The sequence below is a fragment of the Bos taurus genome, chromosome 13 (genome assembly GCF_002263795.3).
Source record: "Bos taurus isolate L1 Dominette 01449 registration number 42190680 breed Hereford chromosome 13, ARS-UCD2.0, whole genome shotgun sequence".
Lineage (NCBI taxonomy): Eukaryota > Metazoa > Chordata > Mammalia > Artiodactyla > Bovidae > Bos > Bos taurus.
The window spans coordinates 29,526,665-29,550,492 of NC_037340.1; the positions used below are offsets into that span (position 1 = coordinate 29,526,665).

The 23,828-nt window shown below is 40.2% G+C and overlaps 1 protein-coding gene across 3 annotated transcripts; it reads left to right on the top strand.

Annotated features, from left to right (window-relative positions):
• Positions 1-613: 613 nt before the first annotated feature.
• SUV39H2 (SUV39H2 histone lysine methyltransferase) lies at positions 614-23,612 on the top strand. 3 transcript variants are annotated; one of them, XM_025000736.2, is made up of 6 exons: positions 614-1,054; positions 3,346-3,491; positions 17,166-17,837; positions 19,745-19,891; positions 21,547-21,676; positions 22,500-23,612. In XM_025000736.2, exons 1-6 carry the CDS (start codon positions 637-639, stop codon positions 22,604-22,606), a joined length of 1,620 nt encoding a protein of 539 aa, XP_024856504.1. In that variant the 5' UTR covers positions 614-636; the 3' UTR covers positions 22,607-23,612. The 3 variants fall into 3 exon arrangements, with proteins under 3 accessions (XP_024856504.1, NP_001032556.1, XP_024856505.1); NM_001037479.2 differs by having other exon boundaries at positions 614-667; positions 22,500-23,130; XM_025000737.2 differs by lacking the exon at positions 614-1,054 and adding an exon at positions 1,075-1,521.
• The last annotated feature ends 216 nt before the right edge of the window (positions 23,613-23,828 follow it).

Here is a 23,828-nt window from a genome sequence, read left to right on the forward strand (position 1 = left end):
GTGAGAAGCACTGATCTAGACCAGTGGTTTCAAATTGCACACTGAGAATCACCTGGGGAGCTTTAAAAATTCCAACGTCCCCGTTACACCCCATTCCTATTGAATCTCCGAGAGTGAAACAAAAAACAAAACCTCCAAGGGGTCCCCATGTATAGCCAATTTTGGGAACGTGTGATCTAGAGGCAGAGCCTAGAAGGAAACAAGGGTTTGTTGGGCTCAGGTGGCTGAGGAACAATTATGAGGGGAAAAAACGTACATTGCGCTTGGAATTCTGCACATTGCACACCCAGCGCCCAGGCAGAAGAAATAATTACTGTAGGAAAGCCTGACTGATGCCCGTTCCCTGAACTAGGCGGTCAGCCAACCAGGCCAGGGCAGGTGGCCGCTCACCTAAGCGAGCGCTCCCAGATTCCGACCGCTTGCCCCGCCCCTGTCCGCGCGGTCCCCGCGAAAGACGTGGGGCGCAGGCGCACTCGCCGCCGCGGCTGGGACGGCCGCCGCTGACGTCAGGACGCCTCGCGGGTTCTAGGCCCCCGCCCGGGCTCCCGAGTTCCGCGCGGGCTGTGCGGGGGCGGGGCGTTGGGCCAACTGAGCTATCCCGTCAGACCGCGCCAGTTTGAATGAAAGCTCCTCAAGATGGCGGCGGCCGGGGCCGAGGCGCCAGGAGGTGAGGGCTGGAGAGCGGCGCCCCGCACTGTCCCCTGTCCGCCGGGCAAACTCCCGAGGCCCGGGAAGCGGGGTCGGAACGCGCGGGCCGGCCGCAACTCGACGCGGCGAGACACCGCCTTCCGCGCGGCTGACACTGCGGCCCCCAGACGCGCGCCGAGGGCTCCTCCCTGCCCCCGGCCCCTGACCCTCCTCGCGGCTCGGCCCGCCCGCTGCCCGCAATCTCTTCCCGCGCCTGGCCCTCGCGAGGCCCGGCCCCCGCCCTCCGCTGCCGTCCCACGGACCCGGCGGCCCAGCCCCCGCCGCTGGCCGGCCCAGAAACCCCACCCCTCCCGTCCGCTGTTTGGGGGCATGCGGGTGGCTACGGCGGATCCTTGCGCGCCTCGAGGTCCGTGGACACGAGGGGGGCGCGACTCCTTTGTGATGGTTTGAGCGGGACGTTTGCGGTCGGGCTGGTTTTGGAACTGGGAGCAGGAGGATCCCGGTGGTGTGGGTGTGACCTCAGTGTCGGAGGAGCGGAGAGAGGTCGGGGCTGAGAGGTGTGAAGGCTAAGAAAGGAAATGAGTGAGGATGTACCCCGATTCGGACGTACGGGGAGGACCCTTTGGAGGAAGTCCCACTAAGTGGGTACTGGAGGCGTTAGCCTCTGGCTCACGGGAATCGTCATCCCCGCCGGGAGGGAACTTGCGTGCTATTTCTGTGGTCGCCAAAGAATTCGGTGCTGAACGTGTGTTTGTGCGCGCGCTCCAAGACTGGAACTTTCAATGCCTTCTGAATCGGAAAGGTGTTTTCCAGCACTGCGCCTCTCCGCTTGGATTATGGACTCATTATCGCCCAACTTTTCCTCCGCTAGGGGTTAGTGTGAACTTCTAGTGTCAAGTTTTTGTGGTGGTCATGAAATGTTTACTCTTCCCAGTGAATTCTCTTTCTACATTATTAGAGACAGATTGGTTACCAGGGGGGTTGCGCTGTCGTGTGTTCCAAGTTTTCTTACTCTCAAAACTAGCATTTCCGTGGAGGGTTGCGTCTTGAATTCTTCTGTTACTTGCACTAAGTGAAATTGGTAGGAACAGCAGACAGATTACACCTTGGGTAGAAAGTCCAGGTAATCAGCATAACGAGGTTAACTCTACACAAAACATCTGAGGCTTTTTAAATGGAAGGGATGGATATAAGGGGTGGTTTGTATTTCCACTACTCCCCTACCCCCAAACCACCCCTCAAATTTTTGGGGGGAAAATACATTTCACTTTCTTGATCTAGAACTGAGTTCTTTTTTGGGGGGTGGGGCGGCTGGAAATCATATTTCAGGTTTTCTGATCATGAGACCCCTGGGTGAATTTGGGAGGGCGAGGAACGGGTATACTAGGAACAGCTCTTCTCTCTTCCTGGGAAATTACCTCCAAACCCAAAAGGTTATCACAGCTACCTTGGAGAGCTGCCAAGTAAAGCGTGCGTTTACTGATGGGTTTTGTTTGGTTTACTCCCAGTTTACTCCAGCCCTCACATTTTTTTCAGTGAAGCTGAATCCCGGAAAGATGGAAACCTCCCTCAAGTCATGTAGCTAGGGGGCCTCGCGGGGGCTGGAACAGAGGACCCTTGATCCTCTCTGGTGCTTCTCGTGGCACTAGCCGGAAAGCCAAGTTTATTCTGTGTTTCTAAACGTCAGTTTGTGTTAACCTATTTAAAAAAATATATTTATTTACTTAATTTGGCTGTGCCAGGTCTTAGTTGGAGATACACCAATCTTCTGTCTTAGATGCAGCGTATGGGATCTAGTTCCCTGACCAGGAGTGAATCTGGGCCCCTGTATTGGGAGCTTGGAGTCTTAGCCGGTGGATCACCACTCTGTGTTAACCTGTTTTTAATGCAGTGTGGTGGCATACTCTTAATAGGAATTTGAGGGTAGACTCTTCCACAGCACTGTTACTGGCTTCTAAAAGGTTGATGATGAGTGTATGTAATTTTCTTCAGGCTTGGTGTAAATTGAATACTCTGTATTGTCATCCTTGGCTTTGAAAACAATACAGGAAGTGAGTATTACAAAACTCAATATACTCTTCATTATTTAATTGTAGCCCTTGGGTTAATTTACCTTGCTAAACTACATTGCTGCATGGGCAAAATTGAAGTTAAAATTTCATACAACCTTCTCAAATAGGAAAAGTGGATCATATGATGTCACGAGTATATAACTATAGAATTAGATTTCAGTTCTTATTGCTGGACAAAGAGAAAGGGAAAATTACTTTTTAACAATGTAAGATTATTTTTGAATATATTTAAGATGTATCTCTAACTAATAATTTTGTGCTTGAGGTCTACATTTGACTAAAACAGCAGTTCTATATAGAATACAATGAAAAGTTAAAAATACTATCCCAGCCTATCTATGTGTAATCTTATGAAAGCTTATAGACATGAAACATTTTGTTCAGGTGGCTTAGTGGAAATTGATATAGTAGGGCAGAGACACATGAGAAAATCCAGGAAGAAATATTTACTAAAATAGTTCTTCGGTGGTTAAATTTTCTTAGACATGTAAATGGTTTCTTGAATTTTTAGTCTTATAAAATTGCCAGTTGAAGGGTGGGGATATAGAAGTCAAGATTTTTTGTTTTGTTTTATTTTAATTGAGTAGCTATTTCATTAGTAAAGAATTCTATTTTCTTATTGTAGCTTGGTGTGTGCCTTGCCTAGTTTCACTTGATACTCTTCAGGAATTATGTAGAAAAGAAAAGCTCACATGTAAATCGATTGGAATCACCAAAAGGAATCTAAACAATTATGAGGTGGAATACTTGTGTGACTACAAGGTAGTAAAGGTAAGGCAAATATCTAGACCCTTAAAAAAGACCTAATCAGACCTCCCTTTAGTATTTCATATTTCTGTAGCATAAAAATAACCTTAAAAGTAAACAAAGCTCTTCTTAATGGTTACAATTCTTAGCCATGATAAATTTATATGTCCTGTCATCTGTTTTGCCAACTAACATTGAAAGGATTTTGAAGCATAAAATGTTCTTACATTCAAATATTTCAAGGTACTTATGTCATTGTACATCCAACTCTTGATTATCTCCATGTGGATTACCAGAGCAAATGTTTTAGCTCAGATTGGCTTCTCCTGTCATTCGTTTTGTTCCTGAATCATATTTCCCCACTATCACCTGAGATTAACCTAGAAATTCAAGCCAATTTTAATGTTACCAAATCTCAAGAAGCATCACCATTTGTATTTCCTACCGTCCTGTCAAACTCCAGATAGCAATCAGGTTTTGTTGTGCAGTAGGGCAGCCTGGAGTTCAGTCATTTCTAGCCTTTGTCTAGTACCTTGTGATTCCAGAAAAGTCATTTAACTTCCCTGGGCCTCCCTGTGTTTCTGTTTCTCTTGAAAATGACAGGGTTCTTCAAGAAGCTCTTACAATCTAAACTTTACCATATACTTTCGAGTAATTCATCTCTCCATTGCCTACCTATTCTGTAAGAACTCTGGTTGTTCATCTGTCAGTTCTGGATGAATGAATCAAATCCTGTTTCCTTGTTTTCCTTCTCTTTCATCTTCCATATGGATTCTGCCATTAAATCAAATTCTTCCTTTGAAACATCCATCTTCTTTTGGTCTCACTGGCTTCCTCACTCAGTGGAATGTTGTGATGAAGCATTTCACCTACCTAGCAACTAAACAACAACAAAATTTTACCTACACTGTCAGCGCTCTCTGTACTCAGGGTTGTAGTTCAACCCCCAAACAGCCCAGTCCTCTGCCATTTCAGTTTCTAAACTCTTGCCTGGCTAGTATAGCTGCAGGGGTCATACAATCACACTTCGTGGCTCCATTATATATTATTTCTGTTCTCACACTGCTCAGTTCCACTGGACAAGCCTTTTATCTTTCGCTTGCTTCTTCCATTCTTGTCATCAGTTTTCCCAATTATAACTTTTCTGGACTTCTTACTCTGTCCCTCACCCTCTCAGCTGCAGACTTCTACCTCTTTGGATCCTTCAAGTATGAACTCTCAACTTACTTCACATCAGTTATCTTTGTTCAGAGGTTGCACCTATTTTTCTTTTTTTTCCCCTGCCCATCCCTTTCAGAACTTTGCTTAATCTTTGATGTCTTTTTTTTAATCAAGTGCTATTTTTCCACTGGTTTATCTTAATCGATAAATCAGATTTTCCCTAATCTTTCTTTGATCTTGCATCCCCACTCAAGCATTTCCTATCTTTTCCTTCTTCTTCATTTCCCATCAACTTTTAAATACAGCTTTATTGATATATGATTCACATACCCTACAATTCACCAGTTGAAGCTGTACAATTCAAAGCTTTTTGCACACTCACAGAATTATTCTAAAATTAGTTGTAGCAGTGGTTGCACATTTTCATTAACCTAAAAAGAAACCCCATACTGCTTAGCCATCACTCCCCAAACCTCTCCAGATCTTTTTCCCATTAACCCTCAGCAACCACTAGTCTACTTTCTGTCTCAACAGATGTCCCTATTTGGACATTTCATGTACATGGAATCATATAGTATGTATGTGGTCCTTTATGATTGGCTTCTTGCACTTAGCATAGTATTTTCAAGGTTCTTTCATACTGTAGCATATATCAGTACCTTTTTTATTGCCAAATATGTCATTATATGGACATAGCACATTTGATTCATCTTTTCATTACTTCATGGACATTTGGGTTGTTTCTGTCTGGGGGCTGTTATAGATAAAGTTATGAACATTCACGTGCAAGTCTTGCTGTGGGCATGTTTTTGTTTCTCTTGGGTATATACCTAGGAGATGAGCTGTTGGGTCATATGGTACCTCTGTGGTCTAACCATCTGAGGAACTGCCAAACTGTTTTCCAAAGTGACCTCACCATTTTACATTCCCACCACCAGTGTATGAAGGTTTTGATTTCTCCACATCTTCACCAATACCTGTTATCTGACTTTGATTATAGCTGTCCTAGTGGGTGTGGAGCATCTCGTTCTTTCGATTTGCATTTCTCTGATGGCTAATGATGCTGAACATCTGCTCCAGTGCTGATAGCCATTTGTGTATCTTCTTTAGAGAACTATCTATGCAGATCCTTTACCTATTTTTTAAAGGTTTTAAAATTTATTATTTCTTTTTGGCTGCACTGAGTCTTCGTTGCTGTGCAGGCTTTCTCTAGTTGTGGTGAGCAGGGGCTACTCTAGTTGAGGTGCGTAGGCTTCTCACTGTGGTGGCTTCTCTTGTCGTGGAGCCAGGCTCTAGGGCACAGGTTCAGGGTTAACGGTGCACGGGCTTAGTGGCCCCGTGCATGTAGGGTCTTCTCGGACCAGGGATGGAATCTGTGTTCCCTTCATCGGTAGGCTGATTCTTCAGCACCGTATCACCAAGGAGGTCCCTACCTACTTTTTTTGAATTGGGTTGTCTTTTTCTTACTGAGTTGTACTAGTTCTTTGTATATTCTAGATAGTCCCTTATCAGATACACAGATTGCAAAAAGTTTGTGCTGTAGCTTGCTTGTTGTTTCCCGTCTTACTTTTTAACCCACTCCATTTTGATTTATGCTCCTATCAGTGACCTCCTAATTGCCACATTTGAGGACCTCAGATCTGTTCTCCTTCTTTGCAACATCCTACCCTGTTGGCTACTCTTTCTTCCTTGAACCTCTTGTCCTGGAGAGACTGCCTGGGTTCAGATTCCGCCTCTTCCATGTACTAGTTGCATGACCTTCAATATATTACCTGGTTCTCTTTCCTTCAGTTTCTTCCCTGAGATGAATGGACAGTACCACCTCATAGGGTTTCTGTTAGCAGACTGACCGTGGTTGTCATGTGGGAGCAGCATGTGCTGTCATGGTTTCTCACCTCAATCTCCACTCTTTCCACCACCAGTTTTTCTTAACGTTCTGTCTGAAGCTCCTTTGCTGTCTCTTGCCTGTCCTTCCTCTGAAATGTCGATACGTACTCATCAAGGCGCTCTCCTCGGCCCTCTTCTCACCTGGAATCTGCTCTGTGGACGGCCTCTTCTTGGTGGTCTCTACTTACATTGATTTGGCTGCTGCTGCTGCTAAGTCACTTCAGTCGTGTCCGACTCTGTGCAACCCCAGAGACGGCAGCCCACCAGGCTCCTGTCCTTGGGATTCTCCAGGCAAGAACACTGGAGGGGGTTGCCATTTCCTTCTTCAGTGCATGAAAGTGGAAAGTGAAAGTGAAGTCACTCAGTCTTGTCTGACTCTTCTCGACCCCATGGACTGCAGCCTATCAGGCTCCTCCGTCCATGAGATTTTCCAGGCAAAAGTATTAGTGACCCTCAAATCTCTGTGAGGCATTGTGTTCTTTCTGAGCTTCATTTCAAACTGGGCACCCAGTTTCTAGGTAACCACACTGAACATATTCAAATCTATACCCATTTTCCCCATCAAACCTGCATCCTGATCTAGTGTCCCCTGTCTAGCTTCATCGAATTATAATCTTCACAGTGACCTATCCTTATAAATTCTTCTTTTCTCCCTACCCTCTAAATCTAATAGGTCATCTGATTATATGGTCTCTACCTCTTAGAGACCATATGTCTCTGTCTTTTGCTGTTAATTCCTGATCCACTTTAATACAGAGTTAATTACCAAGGAATCTGTGCTTACATTGAAGGAGCTGCCAATCTTTTTTCTTATTCAGAATTCTTAGTCTTACAGTTCAGTTTGGGTAACTTTTGCTGTCCTTCAACCTTCTCCTTTTGGATTCTTACTTTGGAATAAGCACGCTTCCTGCACGTATGTCCTCGACAGCCCACTTATATCCCTCACTTCTTCTGCCTAACACAGGTTATTGAGTCTGTAAGCCAGTATTACTTCAGTATATTTCTACCTTTTCTGTCTGTGTCTCTCTGTCTTACAGTCAGGGCAGGTGAGAGATTTTATGACCCTGTCCTTTTCTTAAATATTCCCCTCCATTTAACTCATAAAAGAGATTGTTCAGCAGCATATTCTTCAGAGTCATTAGTTTCTGAAACACAGCTCTGATTGCACTAGGACCTTCCTTTAGCCCTTTCAGTGGCTACCTGGTGTCTGCCAATCTAAGCTGAGTCCCTTTGGACTGATGTTTTCTGTCATCGGGCCTCCAAACCCCTTCCCAGCTTCATCTCCTGTAACATATCCTACTTCCCAACCGCACTGATATGCTAGAAAGTTCTTCCATGTAGCTAAGGCTTACTGAATGTGTAGTATGAGCTGAGCAGTCTTCTGAGCATTGAGAATTTAGCTTAACAACAGACAGAGCTTATATTCTAATTCCTGAACACATCATGCACCTTGGTGCCTTTTGACTTTTCTCATCCACTTCTCTCTCCGAAACATTGTTTTTCTTCTCTCCTTTGCAAAATCCTGCATGCCTGCAAAGTTCAGCTGAAAGGTTACACCAACCACAGAGGCTCCTTCCTTGCTCATCTCAGCAAAATTACTTTCTTTATGTTCAGGATAAGCACTGTTTTTGTCATTATTCTAAAACTTTTCCCATTTTGTGGCTTTGTTTCATACCTTCCCTGCTTAACTATCAACGATTTGAGGGCCAAGACTATGTCTTACTATAAACCGTAGTACACAGTGGGTATTTAGTTCATGGTTGATGAATTGGTTTTTTATGTCAGTGGTTTCTCCAGTCCTCACAATGACCTTTGGACCATGTCTTCATAGCTTCATGCTTAAATGACAGCACCAATTTACTGACTGATGTCTGCCGATTCATCTTTCTGTAGTCTCACTCAGTAAACATTTGAGATTCTTCTTTGTATCAGGTGCTACATTAGGCAATGGGAACATAAAAATTAATGAGAAATGGTCCCGAATCTTAAGGAACTCACAGCCCAGTGAACAAGATTGATGAGTAAACCATCCAATGCTGTATAGACTAGTAAGCGCTAAGACAGACATCCTGACGCGATTGATGGGAGGAAGGCCTAGGCTGACTCAGAGAAGGCTTCCTGGAACAGATAACATCCAGCTGGGACCTCGTAACACTGAATGGAGTCTTTCCTTAAGGCTTTAGTACAGAGAATGGAGGGGAAGGATCTGGGATTTGGAGATGGTGAGAGACAAGTGAAGGAACTCCAGCCATCCTACTGCAGAGAGCATCATCTGGTTCTAAAAAGTGACACTATATTCAGAGGGTTTTCTCTTCTCAGTGAGGGAGAGAGCGGATTAGCAGGAAGGGAAATGACACATGTACAGCTTACATGTTCTGAAAGGCTGTTGTAATGTAGGCGAGAAGTGATTGTGTTTGAACTAAAGTAGTAACAATCAAGATGAAAAGAAGTAGATGATTTGCTTAATTATCAAGGATGTAAAATTTCAGTCTGTGGTTTAGCAGTCAAGGTGTTGGCTGGGGATCCAGCACTGGAAAGCTTGCAGTGGTGTTGGTGGTAGTCCTGTTCACCAAGACCCAGGAATACAGGAAGATGAGGCTTAGTATAAGGAGGAGTAGGATAGGGGGCCAGATTGAGGTTGGAGAAGAAGGTTGAGAACATTTAAATGTGAGCTGAACCAGTAGGTGGTTGGAAGTGAAGTGAAGTGAAGTCGGTCAGTCGTGTCCAACTCTGCGATCTCATGGACTGTAGCCTACCAGGCTCCTCCGACCACAGGATTTTCCAGGCAAGAGTACTGGAGTGGGTTGCCATTTCCTTCTCCAGGGGATCTTCCCAACTCAGGGATCAGACCCAGGTGTCCCACATTGCAGGCAGACTCTTGACCCTCTAAGCCAACTTGAAGAAGACAGGTGGTTGGAAATGTGGCTTTAAATCAAGAGTGAGAACTGACTGGTGCCATGGCCCTTGAAGTGATTGGTGGAAGAATGGGGACTGAAGCCCCGGGACTGGGTACACTTACCCCTTCATTAACCCACAGATATTTCTCCAGTCTTCTACCACCTATCATGTCACACCCTGGGCACTAGCAATCTCAGTGGTGAATGACACAGAAGTATGGTCCCTGATGTCATGGAGTTTGCCTTTTGGTGAATGTAGGAAAACCTTAACTATCACTGTACCAAGAACCGAATAATAGTTGAGATGAGGCTAGTGTAACAGAAGGCTGTAACTCATCCTGGAGAGAATAGGCAGGTGTCCATGAGGAACTGATTTCAGACTTAGTACTAAAGGGTGTAGAGATAATGGGGAAAGGTCCTGAGTCGGAAGAGAGCCTGACTCCTGCAAAGACTTTGAAGTATGGATGGAACATAATAAGCCAGAAGGATTGAAATGCGGCTGGAAGGATGGGGCAGGGCCCAGAAAGTGCCACTTCTTGTAGACAGAGAGAGGAATTTTTGACTCTAAGTTCTGATTAGGGGAGTAACATGGGAGAGAGGGGTCAGGAAGGGGGCTGTTGCACAATGAGTGGATTGAAAGGATAAGAGGCCCATTACAGTAATCCACGCAAAAAAAAATGGGAGATGAGCCAAGATCGAGGAACAGGAAGGGGTACTCACAGGGAAGAGCTGTCCAAGGACAGGCACAACCTGGCAAGAAAGGTAGGAGAATCAGAAGAGTAAACCACGGAAGCCTGAGGAGCAGTTCTTGTCAGCAAGACAGAGTCATGACCAGCGGGGTCAAAGCAGAAGTAGAACGTTACCCTCTGGACTGAGTAGTGGACAGGTCGCTGATGCCCTGAGAGCATTTCTGTGGTTTGGATAGAAGAAGCCAAAATAGAATGAATTAAAGAATAAGTTGGAAATGAGAAAGTAAGGTCAAGTAGCGTGGGCAACTCTTCAAGAACTCTCACTTTCAAATATGGATGTGTAGGGTCTAAGAGTATTGATAATTTAATTTAAAAAAATATCTGACTAGATAATGTGAATTTTAAAATTGAATGTTATAAAGCATTTTATACTGAAAAAAAAAATCTTCCACTCCTTGACCTTAGTCTCTGATCTCTAAACTTTTAGTAATTTATCATATCTTTTAGAGGTCCCCTCTTTATTCAAGCATTTATATCTCAAAGGAGGTTTAATTTTGCTTTTAAAAAATTAAGGGAGAGTCAGATGCTAGTGAAAATCAGGAGAGAGCAAGAAACTGAAGAGACAGGAGAGGGAAGGCATTGATGGAGGAAGGGCACCTCTCCTGCCGTATCCTTGGTCCCCTTCGTCTCTAGTTCCACGTCCATGGAAGGATGGAAAGTCGAAAGTCAGGGCTGTGTGCTCCCAAAAATACTAGGGGGGAGGCGGGGGATAGGGACCTGGAAGAAAATGGAGAAGGTCTGGAATAGCCAACTCAGGACGGGGAAGGAATACCAGCTGGGGGAACAACGGGACAGTTACCAAGATGGGCTCCTGCTGGGGTCCAGTGGAACTCAAAGGCTGTGAACTGGAGTCTCGGTGCTATGTGATTTTTTTTTTTAATGCCACGTGTTTGCCATTGTTGCCCCTTCATGCAGAAAAATTTGTGACAAAACTGGGTGCTCTTTATTGACAAACTCAGCTCATCAGTGAAGAAGTCCTTAGGAATCAAATATTAAAGAAATATTACCTAAAGGTTTGACTTCTTAAAGTTTCCAGGTCATTCTCTGTCTCTAGGACTAGCACTAGACTGAATGACACATATTAACAAAATATCCACATTTCACCATAGTCATATTCCTTAAAGACAACTGCAATTAGGGTGGTTTGTTAAGAAATGGAATAATAGAAATCATTAGACTAAAACCTAAATTGTAGAGGTCAGGAAAATAGAGCTCCAAGAAGGACTTTTCCAGGGTCATGTTATTCATTTGTGTCAGTTTTGGGCCTCTAACCCATTCCTCACAATACGTACACTCTCTCAATTAGTGGTGCGAAAATCCAGTGACTTTCCATTGACCAGAATAATTCTCAAACTGTGTTCCCATGTAACTGTGATTTTCGTATTCAGATTCATGCTCTTCTACCAGTGGCACCCCACTCCAGTTCTCTTGCCTGGAAAATCCCATGGACGGAGGAGCCTGGTGGGCTGCAGTCCCTGGGGTCGCTAAGAGTCGGGCACGACTGAGCAACTTCACTTTCACTTTTCACTTTCATGCATTGGAGAAGGAAATGGCAACCCACTCCAGTATTCTTGCCTGGACAATCCCAGGGACGGGGGAGCCTGGTGGGCTGCCGTCTATGGGGTCGCACAGAGTCGGACATGACTGAAGCGACTTAGCAGCAGCAGCTCTTCTACCATTAATATTGAATATTATGATCTCAAAACTTGCAGGGGAAAATTAGCTAATGAGAGGTAGATTTTAATTGTTTTTCTTTTTTGTGCTCCCACATATATGCATTTTAAAGAGTTTGTGCTTGCTACCTCTTACTGGCTACAGGTAACAGATACTAACAGACATTAAAAAAAAAAAACAACCATGAATTGTTATCTTCAGGTTAAGTTGAACAGCTTGTATTTCTTTTAAGGATTCATATGGTTACTATTGTGATTTTTTAATACTGCATACATATTAGTAGTCACAGTTTTTGTTACACATTCAGAAACGTTTAGTAAGTGCCTAGGACATAGTGGGGAATTCTGCTTGGTGCTAGGGCTACCAGGAATAAGATTGCTACCCTCCTGCAAATGAGTTGGCCAATATTGATTTGGCCAAAATATTTGTTTGGGTTCTTCCATCAGATTGTACAGAAAACCCAAACGAACTTTTTGGCTAACCCAATAGTTTCTATTAGAAATGGGAACTCAAGTTGGCAATAATCAGTCCACCTTGGGCAAGAGTGGCAAGGAAGACTCCACAGGAGAGATGACATTTGAGCTGAGTTTTAAAAATGGGTGAGTTTTTCTGCACAGAAAAGATGAGACTGAAATAGGTGTTCAGTAGACAAATGGAAGCAGACATTCTAACTAGAAATAACTGTGTGAGCAGAGCAACATAAAGGTAGGAAGACAGCAGTTCAGTGTGGCTAGAGGGTGGTATGTGAATGGGGCCATATTGGAACACTGAGTCAGGGGAGCATCAAAGACCCAGTCAAGAATAATTGTTGTTATAATTGGAAGTTTGAGTTTAATTCTTTAGGCAGTGGGGAAGCCATTAAAAATTTTAAGCAAGAAAATAACAGAATGACTGGTACTGTGGTGGGGGGGTGCTTTTTGTTTTTATTAAAAATCTACACTTTAGTAGAGAAGGATAGATGGATTGTTGTTAGTCTGGAGGCAGGGAAACCAGTAGGAGATCAGTGCCATAATCTGGGCAAGACTGAAGGCTTGAAGTAAATAGCATTATGTTAATAGAGATGGGTGAAAGGATCTAAGGAAGCTTGCTGATGGGGGATTGAAGGGAAGAAAGACATGAGATTGACCTCCTGATTTGCAGCTTGTGTGACCAGGTAGAGGAGGTTAAGGCTGCTTTGATGAGAATACAGAGGGGAACTGCTTAGGAACAGCAGTGGTGAGTTCCCTGTGGGTAGATTAAGAACCTACAGGACATCTAGTAGGTCACTGACTCCATGGGGTTGCAGCTCAAATTCTGGGAGTGTCAGCGTACAGTTAAAACCGTTGGAGTAATGAGGTTGCCCAGAGAGAACATTTAGAGGAAGAATTCTTAGACTAGAATCCAAATATCCTGAAATTACCCATTGTATCATACATGTAACTTTTGATAGGGGAAAGTCTGTAGCTCTCTGGAGATTCTCAAAAGAGACAAACACTTTAGTGTGAAAAGGGACCAAGGACAGAATCCTGAGTGACTACATTGTTTTAAGTGATGAGCAGAGATCTCAGCAAAGAAGGCAGAGAAGGAACAAAAATGAAGAGAGAACTATGATATCAAAGCCTAAGGAAGTCAGATGAGGACTGAATTGGCTTGACAGTTGGAAGATTGGTAAAATGTTCTAATAGACACGATAAAATTAAATATTTATTTTGAATGACACTTCCTACAGAAACACCGTGGTTTCTGAGTTGTTAAAACCATTAGCCTACAATAAAGCTCTGATGCCTCAGTCAGGTATTCAAGGCTGTCCCAAATTTGCTCTTCCCTTGCTGTTGCAGTTTAATCTCTCGCTTCAGTGTTCTCAACCTCAAAGCTAGCTAAATCTGTCTCTTCACTGTTTTCTGGATACTTCATGCAAATCTTAGCTCCAAGCTTCGCTTGTGTTTCTCATCCTGCCTGCCCTGTGCCCTGCCCAACAAACGCTATCAGTCTTTCACAGCGTAGTTTGTTCTGCTTCCTGTGCCTTTTTCTCATTGACCTATATTGATTTCCTTCTTTATGTTTTAGTGGTATTTATTGTCTTACTTTTTTTGGCCTTTAAAGTTGTGCCACCTTGCATCGCTCTTTATTTTACATACTACTGCCTTCCTTTCCCAATGAGATTTTACACTTAAAGGCTAATACTGTCTTACATCTCATCCCGCCCCCTAGTGACTGAACTTCCATATGCTCATTATAGACACTAAGATATTTGAATGAATTTAACCTAAGCCAAATATAGTGGGGGAAAATGTCTTGAAGAAAAAATTTCATGTGATGCATTCCAAATTATACAGGAGTGATTAATGGATCATTTTTATGACTCCACTCCATTTTTATAGGTAATCAAGAGTTGACTGCATGTCTGAATAAGATATTGACATCCTGTGAGACTTAAGAAATTTTTGACTTTTATTTGAGAGTTTAGGGTATTGAAGTCATTGCATTTAAGTCAAACTGATTTCTGTATAAAATTATTTTATTTTTTAAAAAGGGAAATTTTTTATATAAAAAGTAAAATGAGATATATATATAAAAAGTAAAATTTTCATTCTTATAAAATGTAAGACAAATCTACAAAATAGAAATAAAATGTTACTTGTATTTACACTGCATTCATACTTTAGAAGCACCTTTACCATCCATAAGTTAAGTAGATACAATGTAATTAACATACAAAATAATCACTAAAAATGCAAATGACTCATCATTGAACAATGCATTATTTAGAAAGCGGACTTCAGTGGCTTAGTGTTTTTAGTGTTTCTTTCATTGTTTGCTGGCAACTTTTGGTGTATAACTCAGGGCTATGGTAGGAAAAAAAAAGAGGACCAGGGTTGCACTGTTTTATTTTGGAATCAGAAAAATGTAACTTTTATTTATAATTAAGGGGAATAGGTAATGTTACATGGTGCCAAACCATCCTCATTGTTATTGAGCATATATCTGCTAACAACATTGCAAATTGTAGTCACCTGACAGGAGGGAGAAACCCATGTTATGTTTTAGTGAGCCAGTTTGACTAACACTTCAATATGTCTAGGCTTTTTCTGCCCTGGAATCATAATATATTTTTCATAGAAGTACAGTTTTGGGGCATATGTTCATGCCATAATTTAATCACTTTTTTTTTTGACTAAACATTTTTACCAATTTCACAAAGAAGTAGAGCTCTTTTCATTAACAAGCATTATTGTGTATTGAGTAGAATATAATAAAACATGGAGATAAGCTCCCTGACTAGCCAGGTGAGCTCCTGCAAGGCTGCCTTAATGCTCCTCACCCCATCATGCCTCAGTACATTTTCTGGACCTGCCAGGTCATATAAACTAGAACTAGTAAGACATCCTTATTTTATAATAAAACCTCTATTTAAAATTTCAGGCGAAATCAAATGTATCCCAGTTAATTTTTTTATCAATATCTATGAATTAAAATGCTAACTAAAAGCCATAGGATGCAGTTTAATTACTTTATATTTCAGAAGACATTTTACCCTAGCACTCATAGGTATATGTTCGCTATTCTAGAGAACAAAGAAAATCGAGACGTTACTTGAATAATTTATTATGTACAGCATGTACACTAGACTTCTGCCTGCCAGTGCAGATGTGAGAGACCCAGGTTCCATCCCTGGGTTGGGAAGATCCCCTGGAGGAGGAAATGGCACCCCACTCCAGTACTCTTGCCTGGAGAATCCCATGGACAGAGGAGCCTGGCGGGCTACAGTCCATGGGGTCGCACAGAGTCGGACACAGTGGAAGCGACTTAGCACACACGCACGTACACTAGACTACGTTTCTAAAGAGAAACTTAATACAGCATTCGGAAGAAGACACAGCCTGACTCCTGGGGTGAGAAAGCAGGATTTCAGGTACCATGGTGACCAACAGCAGTCTGAAGGATAAATCAAAATATTTGATCTTTGGTGCTTTGAGGGCCTGTCACCTAATCCAGCCACAGGCAAGTGTCTCTGGAATTGTGCTGTTCAATAGAAATATGATACAAACTACAGGTGTATACACTCGGCCCTCTGTATCCCCAGGTTCTGCACCACAGGATGCAACTAACCTCAGAGAGAAAATATTTGAAAAAGAGAAAGTTGCAAAGCAAAACTTGGATTTGCCGTGCGCTGGCAACTATTTATATAGCATTCACATTATATTAGATCTAGAGATGATTTCTTTGGAGAAGGAAATGGCAACCCACTCCAGTGTTCTTGCCTGGAGAATCCCAGGGACGGGGGAGCCTGGTGGGCTGCCGTCTATGGGGTCGCACAGAGTCGGACACAACTGAAGCGACTTAGCAGCAGCAGAGATGATTTAAAGTATACAAGTAGGTTGTATGCAAATACTATGCCATTTTACATCTGGGACTTGAGCATAGTGGATTTTATTATCCGAGAGGGGTCCTGAAACCAATCCTCTGGTGAATACCAAAGGACAACTATAATTAAAAAAAACTTTTCTTGTAACTGTGTTAAACAAAATGGAAAGAACCAGGTGAAACTTCTTTTAATAATACATTTAACCCCAAATATTATTTCCATGTATAATCAATGTTTTTAAATTAAATAGTGTACATTATTTTTGTGCTGAGTCTTTGAAGTGCAGTGTTTATTACATAGAGCACATCTCAGTTTGGACCAGCCACATTCAGTAGTGACCTGCGGCCAGGAATGACGGAGACAGTTCACTCTAGAAAATCTAGGGAGGTGTGTCCTGGACATTAATGAAAAAGAACTACCCTCATATCCAGCGTAAAATATTAAATTATAGACCTTGTTCAGTCACCAAGTCGCGTCCAGCTCTTTGTGATCCCATGGACTGCAGCACTCCAGGCCTCCCTGTCCCTCACTATCGCCTGGAGTTTGCCCAAGTTCATGTCCATTGAACCGGTTATTACAGACCTTAGAGGGTGGTGTCTGCAGCTGTGCTGGCCAAGCAAGCCACTGACCTATGTCATAAATTCATTTTGGTACAGCTTATTTCCATATAAAGATAAATACTGTTTTGTTTAACTTGATCACTGGTAACATATTCATGAATTTCATTACTTTTATCTTTCTCCAGGTGTGACTCTTTTGCCTGCAGTCAAACATAATGCTATATCTAAGTTTTCTGTACATATTTTATGTAATGTAAAGAAAAACAGGTTTATTTTATGATTTGTATTTCATCTGCTAGTAATCTGTAACTGTGTATTATGAACTTTTTTAAGAAAAATAATAATGAATACCCTTTAAGATATTAAATTATTTTTGATAAATGGATATGTCATAATCTGATTTGCATTTTCTTTTATATTTTAAGGATATGGAATATTATCTTGTAAAATGGAAAGGATGGCCAGATTCTACAAATACTTGGGAACCTTTGCAAAATCTCAAGTGCCCATTACTACTTCAGCAGTTCTTTAATGACAAGCATAATTATTTATCTCAGGTAAAGAAAGGCAAAGCAATAACTCTAAAAGAAAATCACAGAGCCTTGAAACCTGCTGTTGCTGAATACATTGTAAAGAAGGCTAAACAAAGGATAGCCCTGCAGAGATGGCAGGATGAACTCAACAGAAGGAAGACTCACAAAGGAATGATTTTTGTTGAAAATACTGTGGACTTAGAGGGGCCCCCTTCAGACTTCTACTACATTAATGAATACAAACCAGCTCCTGGAATCAGCTTAGTAAATGAAGCTACCTTTGGTTGTTCATGCACAGATTGCTTCTTTGAAAAATGTTGTCCTGCTGAAGCTGGAGTTCTTTTGGCTTATAATAAAAATCAACAAATTAAAATCCCACCTGGTACCCCCATTTATGAGTGCAACTCAAGATGTCAATGTGGACCCGACTGTCCCAACAGGATCGTACAAAAAGGCACACAGTATTCACTTTGCATCTTTCGAACTAGCAATGGCTGTGGCTGGGGTGTAAAAACCCTTGTGAAGATTAAAAGAATGAGTTTTGTCATGGAATATGTTGGAGAGGTACGTTCACCTTCTCTCATAGCAGATAATGTACAAGGAAGGTTTATGCTTTTGAAAAGTTGCCTTTTTAACCTCTGTGACAAACATTTGATATGTTTTGATATTATCGTTGCAAATATGTACAAATTTCAGGTTTGAAAGAAGGGTTCACTGGCATCATTAAAAATATAAACTTGAATATGAATCAAAAAATTATATATAATGACAAATGTAGTAGTCATCTTTCAACAAATACCCAGTCATAGTCACTGAACTGGCATTTGTAAATTTGAAAATATGACAGCTATTTTACACAAGAGTCCTAAGACAGTTTTGAAAATCAGATCTAAAAACATCCTGACTTGGAAACTTTGGGGGCAGAGGGGTGGTTACTTTTTAATTGGAGGAAAATTGCTTTTCCATGTTGTGTTGGTTTCTGCTGTACAACGCAAATCCATCATATATATATATGTATCCCTACCCCCTCCCTCTTGCGGCTCCCTCCCCACATCCCACCCCTCTAGGTCATCACAGAGTACCAGGCTGGGCTCCGGAAACTGTTAAATTGTAATTCACTTCATCCATTTGACCAAATATGATTATGTGTAGTCGGCAAAACTCAGTTTTGTATCAGTAGGAAAGACTGTAGAGTAAATGGACGTTTTATGAGCAAGCACTGTAAAATATACATAAAAACATGTATTGCACCCGCCAGCAAGGAACGTCCGAATCCTTTGTAACTCAGCTACAAAGACTGTTCTCTAAATTACCAAATACTAAGCAAATTTGTTTTTATACATGCAATGTAGATCTACAGAAGATAGTATTCACTGCATACTATTCTAAGTACCTCGTGTTTTAACTTATGAATTCTGTCAACAACTCTATGACATGGTAGCATTCTCTCCGTTATTATACAGGAGGAAACTGAGGCACAGAGAAAAATAAGCAACTCACCCAGGGTCACTTAATAGTAACAAAGAACCAAGATTCAAAACCAAGGCTCTAGAATTTTGACCCCTGCACCATTCTTCCCCAGACTGAATGGTGGGAGAGGCTATGGCTAGAAAAATACAAGTGTGACTGCATATCTGGGGTTGTCAACTCAGATATTTTAGAAGTTGTTTGGAATTGGATCACCTTTAAGTATCTGCATTCACTCAGAATTCTCAGGTTAAATTGCATCCCTATTTTGATCCTTAAATTTTTAGGCAACGGCAGATTATTATAAATCACTTATTCAGGAGACTGGATCTTGTATAATCAAATCATTCTCTTTTTGAGTTTAATAAATGCAGCTGAATTTGGTTGCCACCATGAATCACTTGAGACATTTTTGGTTTCTTAATCTGAGCATGTGGTGAAGCTGTGTTCTTCAGAGCGGAACTGTATAGATGATGGTCATGAGTTGCAGAATTTCATGAAAACCACCTGTTCTACAAAACTAAACTTGCCATAGTTAACTGTGGATTTAACATACCTTCTCTCCTGTATTTGCAACTAATTTCTGTTTGTAACTACACACAGATTAATTATAGGAAAATTATGCTTTAGAGCACAGATACTTACTTGTAAACTTAGTTCTTTACATTCTGGTGTGTTCTACAGAGAGCTATCATGTAGCTCCTGTATTGATATATTGAACATATCAATAAATTAGAACCAAAGTAGTATACTATTTCAGCTTGATAATTGTTGGGTTGTCCTAATTCTCATTTAAATAGTCATACTTAGCACCCTCATTTTCTCCTCTCGTTTCCCCACCTCTTTTCATCTAGTTTTTCTAGAATAGTTTATGGTAAATGTTTATTTTGATGGCACTTTTATTTCTTTTTATGTACTTGAAGGCCATTAATATATTAATAGATTTATGGATGAATGTTTCTTCAGTTCAGCAACAGCTATATAATACAGTTTTTTCTTTTTAGGTGATCACCAGTGAGGAAGCTGAGAGACGTGGCCAGTTATATGACAACAAAGGAATCACGTATCTCTTTGATCTGGACTATGAATCTGATGAATTCACAGTGGATGCAGCTCGATATGGAAATGTGTCTCATTTTGTGAATCACAGTGTAAGAGATACTTATTATAGACAGGACTAGGACCACTTACTACAGACAGGACTAATTAGTACTGTTTTAAAAGATTTTCTGTACTTGAGGGATAATTATATACTTTTTCATTATTTCCAAAGTATTTTTATACAAGGGCCTTTTCTGTTAATTCCTGGTATTACTGCTCTTTTAGGAAAATTCATCAAGGTGCATACCAAATACTATCCCTTTTAAGAATCTTTACATGTATTACTTCATTTAAACTTTCCAACAACTTTATAAGATAGGTATTATCCTCATATAGAGAAGGAAATTAATCACCAGAGGAGTAAAGAGGTAAAATGTTGAAGAATTAGCACAGCTTTATGGGTTACAGATGTTAATACAGCTAAATTTAGGATGTATGACTAAAGAAAGACTGCTGTGTTCTCTTAAAATGTAAACATGTTAACATTTTTATAAAATTTTAGGATTTCTTGAGTACTGAAGTATTTAGGGCTACTTTTCCAAATTATGAACTAGTATTCTCAATTCCTATTTGAAACAAATTTAGAAATACAGTTAGAACCTTAACTCCAGAAACTTACACTCTAAAAAACTACACTCTATAAAAACTATAAGGGAGGTTAGGAGTTACTAGACACCTATTTAGTGCTCAATGGATAACAAAGTTTTAGGCTTGTTAGATTGGCATTGTCTCCATTTTATAGATATAAGGAAAATGTATCTCACAGAGTAAGTCTTACAGTTGGCCATAGAAGGAACGTAGCCCATGATAATCTTTTATTGGGTTTTATACCAAGAAACTAGTTTATGATGAGTACTGAAATATCAGAGACCTTCTGACATTTTAGTTTTCTGGTTTGCTTAAACATTTAATTTTTTCTTAATGATAAAATCAAAATGCTTTCAAAATAGTTACTCTATTCAAGGACAGTTAAACAGTCATTTTTATTTCTTAGTATAATTCACTGGATCTTTCTTGCATATTATAGAATTTAGTGTAGAGTTCTCAAAATGATGAATAATTCCAATCAAAAGTTTTAAGAAATGAAACTCCATGCAATATGAAATTGCATGATTTGATATTTTAAGAACAGTTACTGCAGTTCTTTAAGCCTTACTAGAGCATCTTTTACTTTTAATAATCTATTTCTAGATGTTCTGTGTGGGCCTTTTTTGACTGTTTCTAGGCTTTTCAATAAACTTTTGATACAGTAGTCCCTGTTTATCTGCAGTTTTACTTCCCATGATTTTAGTTACTGCTGTCAAACATTCTCCAAAAATATTAAAAACTTTAGAAACAAGCAGAAAATATATAGATGCCTTACTAAAATATTTACAGGTGAAATGATATTATCTAATACTTGCATTAAAATTCTCCAGAAACAAGAAGTTGGGATTAGATGAAACTAGAATGACAAAAACGTTAATAGTCCTTGAAGCTGCATAGTGGATGTATGTGAACTTACTTTCTCTAGGTTTATGTCTGAAATTTTCTGTAAGGGAACACTTTTTCAGTGTGCATGCCTCAAAACCCTCTAAACAGTAAGCCACTTAATTTCTCATAGAATTTAACACTAATACTCTGGGAAATTAATGATTTTACATAGCATATAGAAGAGCTTATTCATGTCATTTTTACTTAAGTGGGATCTCATGTTCCTTTTTAGTGTGACCCAAACCTTCAGGTGTTCAATGTTTTCATTGATAACCTCGATACCCGTCTTCCCCGAATAGCATTATTTTCCACGAGAACTATCAATGCTGGAGAAGAGCTCACTTTTGATTATCAAATGAAAGGTATGATTTTCAAATAGTTTCTTTGATGGAACTTCAGTGTGAAAAATCTAATTAGAGTAGAAGACTTTAGAACATCTGAACCAAACTAAATACTAACTAAATAGAAAGGGGCAAAAAAGGCTATAAGAGTTGGTCTTTTCCATCAAGGGCACAAAGCTAATCTGATAGAGCTAATGCTAGAATCCAGGTCTGCCTGACCTTGGGGGCTGAGTAATGCTGTTTCTTTACATCACATTGCTGCCTGCTTTTTTCAGAACTTCCACATAGAAGCTTATTTATTATAAGATCTTTTTTCAGTATTACTTGAATTTAAAAAATTTTCAGCCTTACATTTCTGAATGTTTACTAAGATGTATATTCAAAAGATTGAAAATATGATTAAATCATATATGAGCTTATTCCATTTCTACTTGAATCTGGCTTTTAAAAAGAACATTGAATTCTCTTTGCTTTCCTGTGAACACTTAATTTTATGTGCTTTACTGTCTTCTTTGCTTAGGAAAGAAAACACTTACTGTTTTTCTAAGTATGATGCCCTTTACATATTGTTACTATTTGACCTTGCTTTATGGCTCTTAAGAAATTTATGAAATGCTTGTATATTGAATTTTACTAGTAAGTTTCATCATTTCACAAATCCATCCTCATAAACATTGGGTAATAACAAACACTTTACCTCTGACTAGCCTACACCGTCCTTTCATGACATTTCATAATGATTTGTCTCTGAATAGTCACACTTACTTGTAACTGATACAAAATTTGAAACTCATTATGAATTGTCTTAACTCTTTCTCCTGTATTTCTTTTTCTATGTATCCAGGTTCTGGAGATGTATCTTCAGATTCTATTGACCACAGCCCAGCCAAAAAGAGGGCCAGAACTGTGTGCAAATGTGGAGCTGTGACTTGCAGAGGTTACCTCAACTGAATTTTCAGGAAATAGAACTTATGACGATTATAGTGTTTTTTCTAATGTTAACATTTTAAAAGTATTTTGGACTCTTTTCATATTATCAAGATTATACACTACGTTGATTTACAATTTACCTTTCAGACTATTGACCAAATGCGTTACTGATCCTTTTGAAGAGAGGAACGTGGGGGTCACATAGACTAATTCTACATATACATATTCAGTGGTTAGATACCAAACATGAAAGGAAAACTGTTTGCAAATCAACAACTATATACTTAACAGGAAGTCTATGTGAATATAGAGAAATGCCTCCTTCAGTGTTTAAGTGTTAAACTGATGATGTAACAGTTGCTAAGATTGAACATTCAATTTGCCATATACCTTGAATTTAGAATTGGACAAATACACAAGTTCTATTTTTGTTATTGTCATTCCTGTTTACCTACTTAACAACTCTTTGTACTTGTATTTGAGACAAATAGGTGATACTGAATTATACTCTATTTTCTACTTTCATTAAAACATTGGTATCTTAATGATATAGAAATTTAAGGTCTAAAATTAAATGTAAAAAAATTTAATTACAGCTTGATTTAATACTTTGAAGCAATCTAGACCAGTAGGAGGAGTGGATATCTGAACCAGTAAAAGATTTTTTAATCTTGTAGAGGAGAGGTATCTGAAGTTTACCTAAAATTCTAGAATGGCTGGCTGATGCACTTCTTAGAAAGGATGGGGCATGGGGCCATGAGGGTCTTTTGGAGCACCAAGCAGGGGAGATGGAGCACTTTATAGGACCCTCTTGATAATATGAATCAGGCGATCTCTGCTGAATACCTCTGGTCTCCACAGTAAAAACAAGATTATCTCTTTAGAGCAGCTGTATGTAATGATAATGTTCCACACAATAATTAACATTGCATCTTCTGAATTTCAGGTAGTTTTAACATTTCCTTGCCACTAAATTTAATAATTTTTATAATTAATAAAGGGCCTGCATGCCTTTCTTAAGACCTGATCTATATTTTGAACAGATACTTATTTTATACGTGAAATTTTTTAATGTGATAAAGCTAAACTTGGCTTGGCCAAAGTGTGTCTGAATTACGAGACCATTTATTACTTGAACTCTGAAGACTGAAGTGACTATATTTATTGTTTGGGGCGAGGGGGTTGTTTGTTTTTTCCTACATAGTGAAACCTAAGTTGGGAAAAAAACTATTTTCATCTCCCT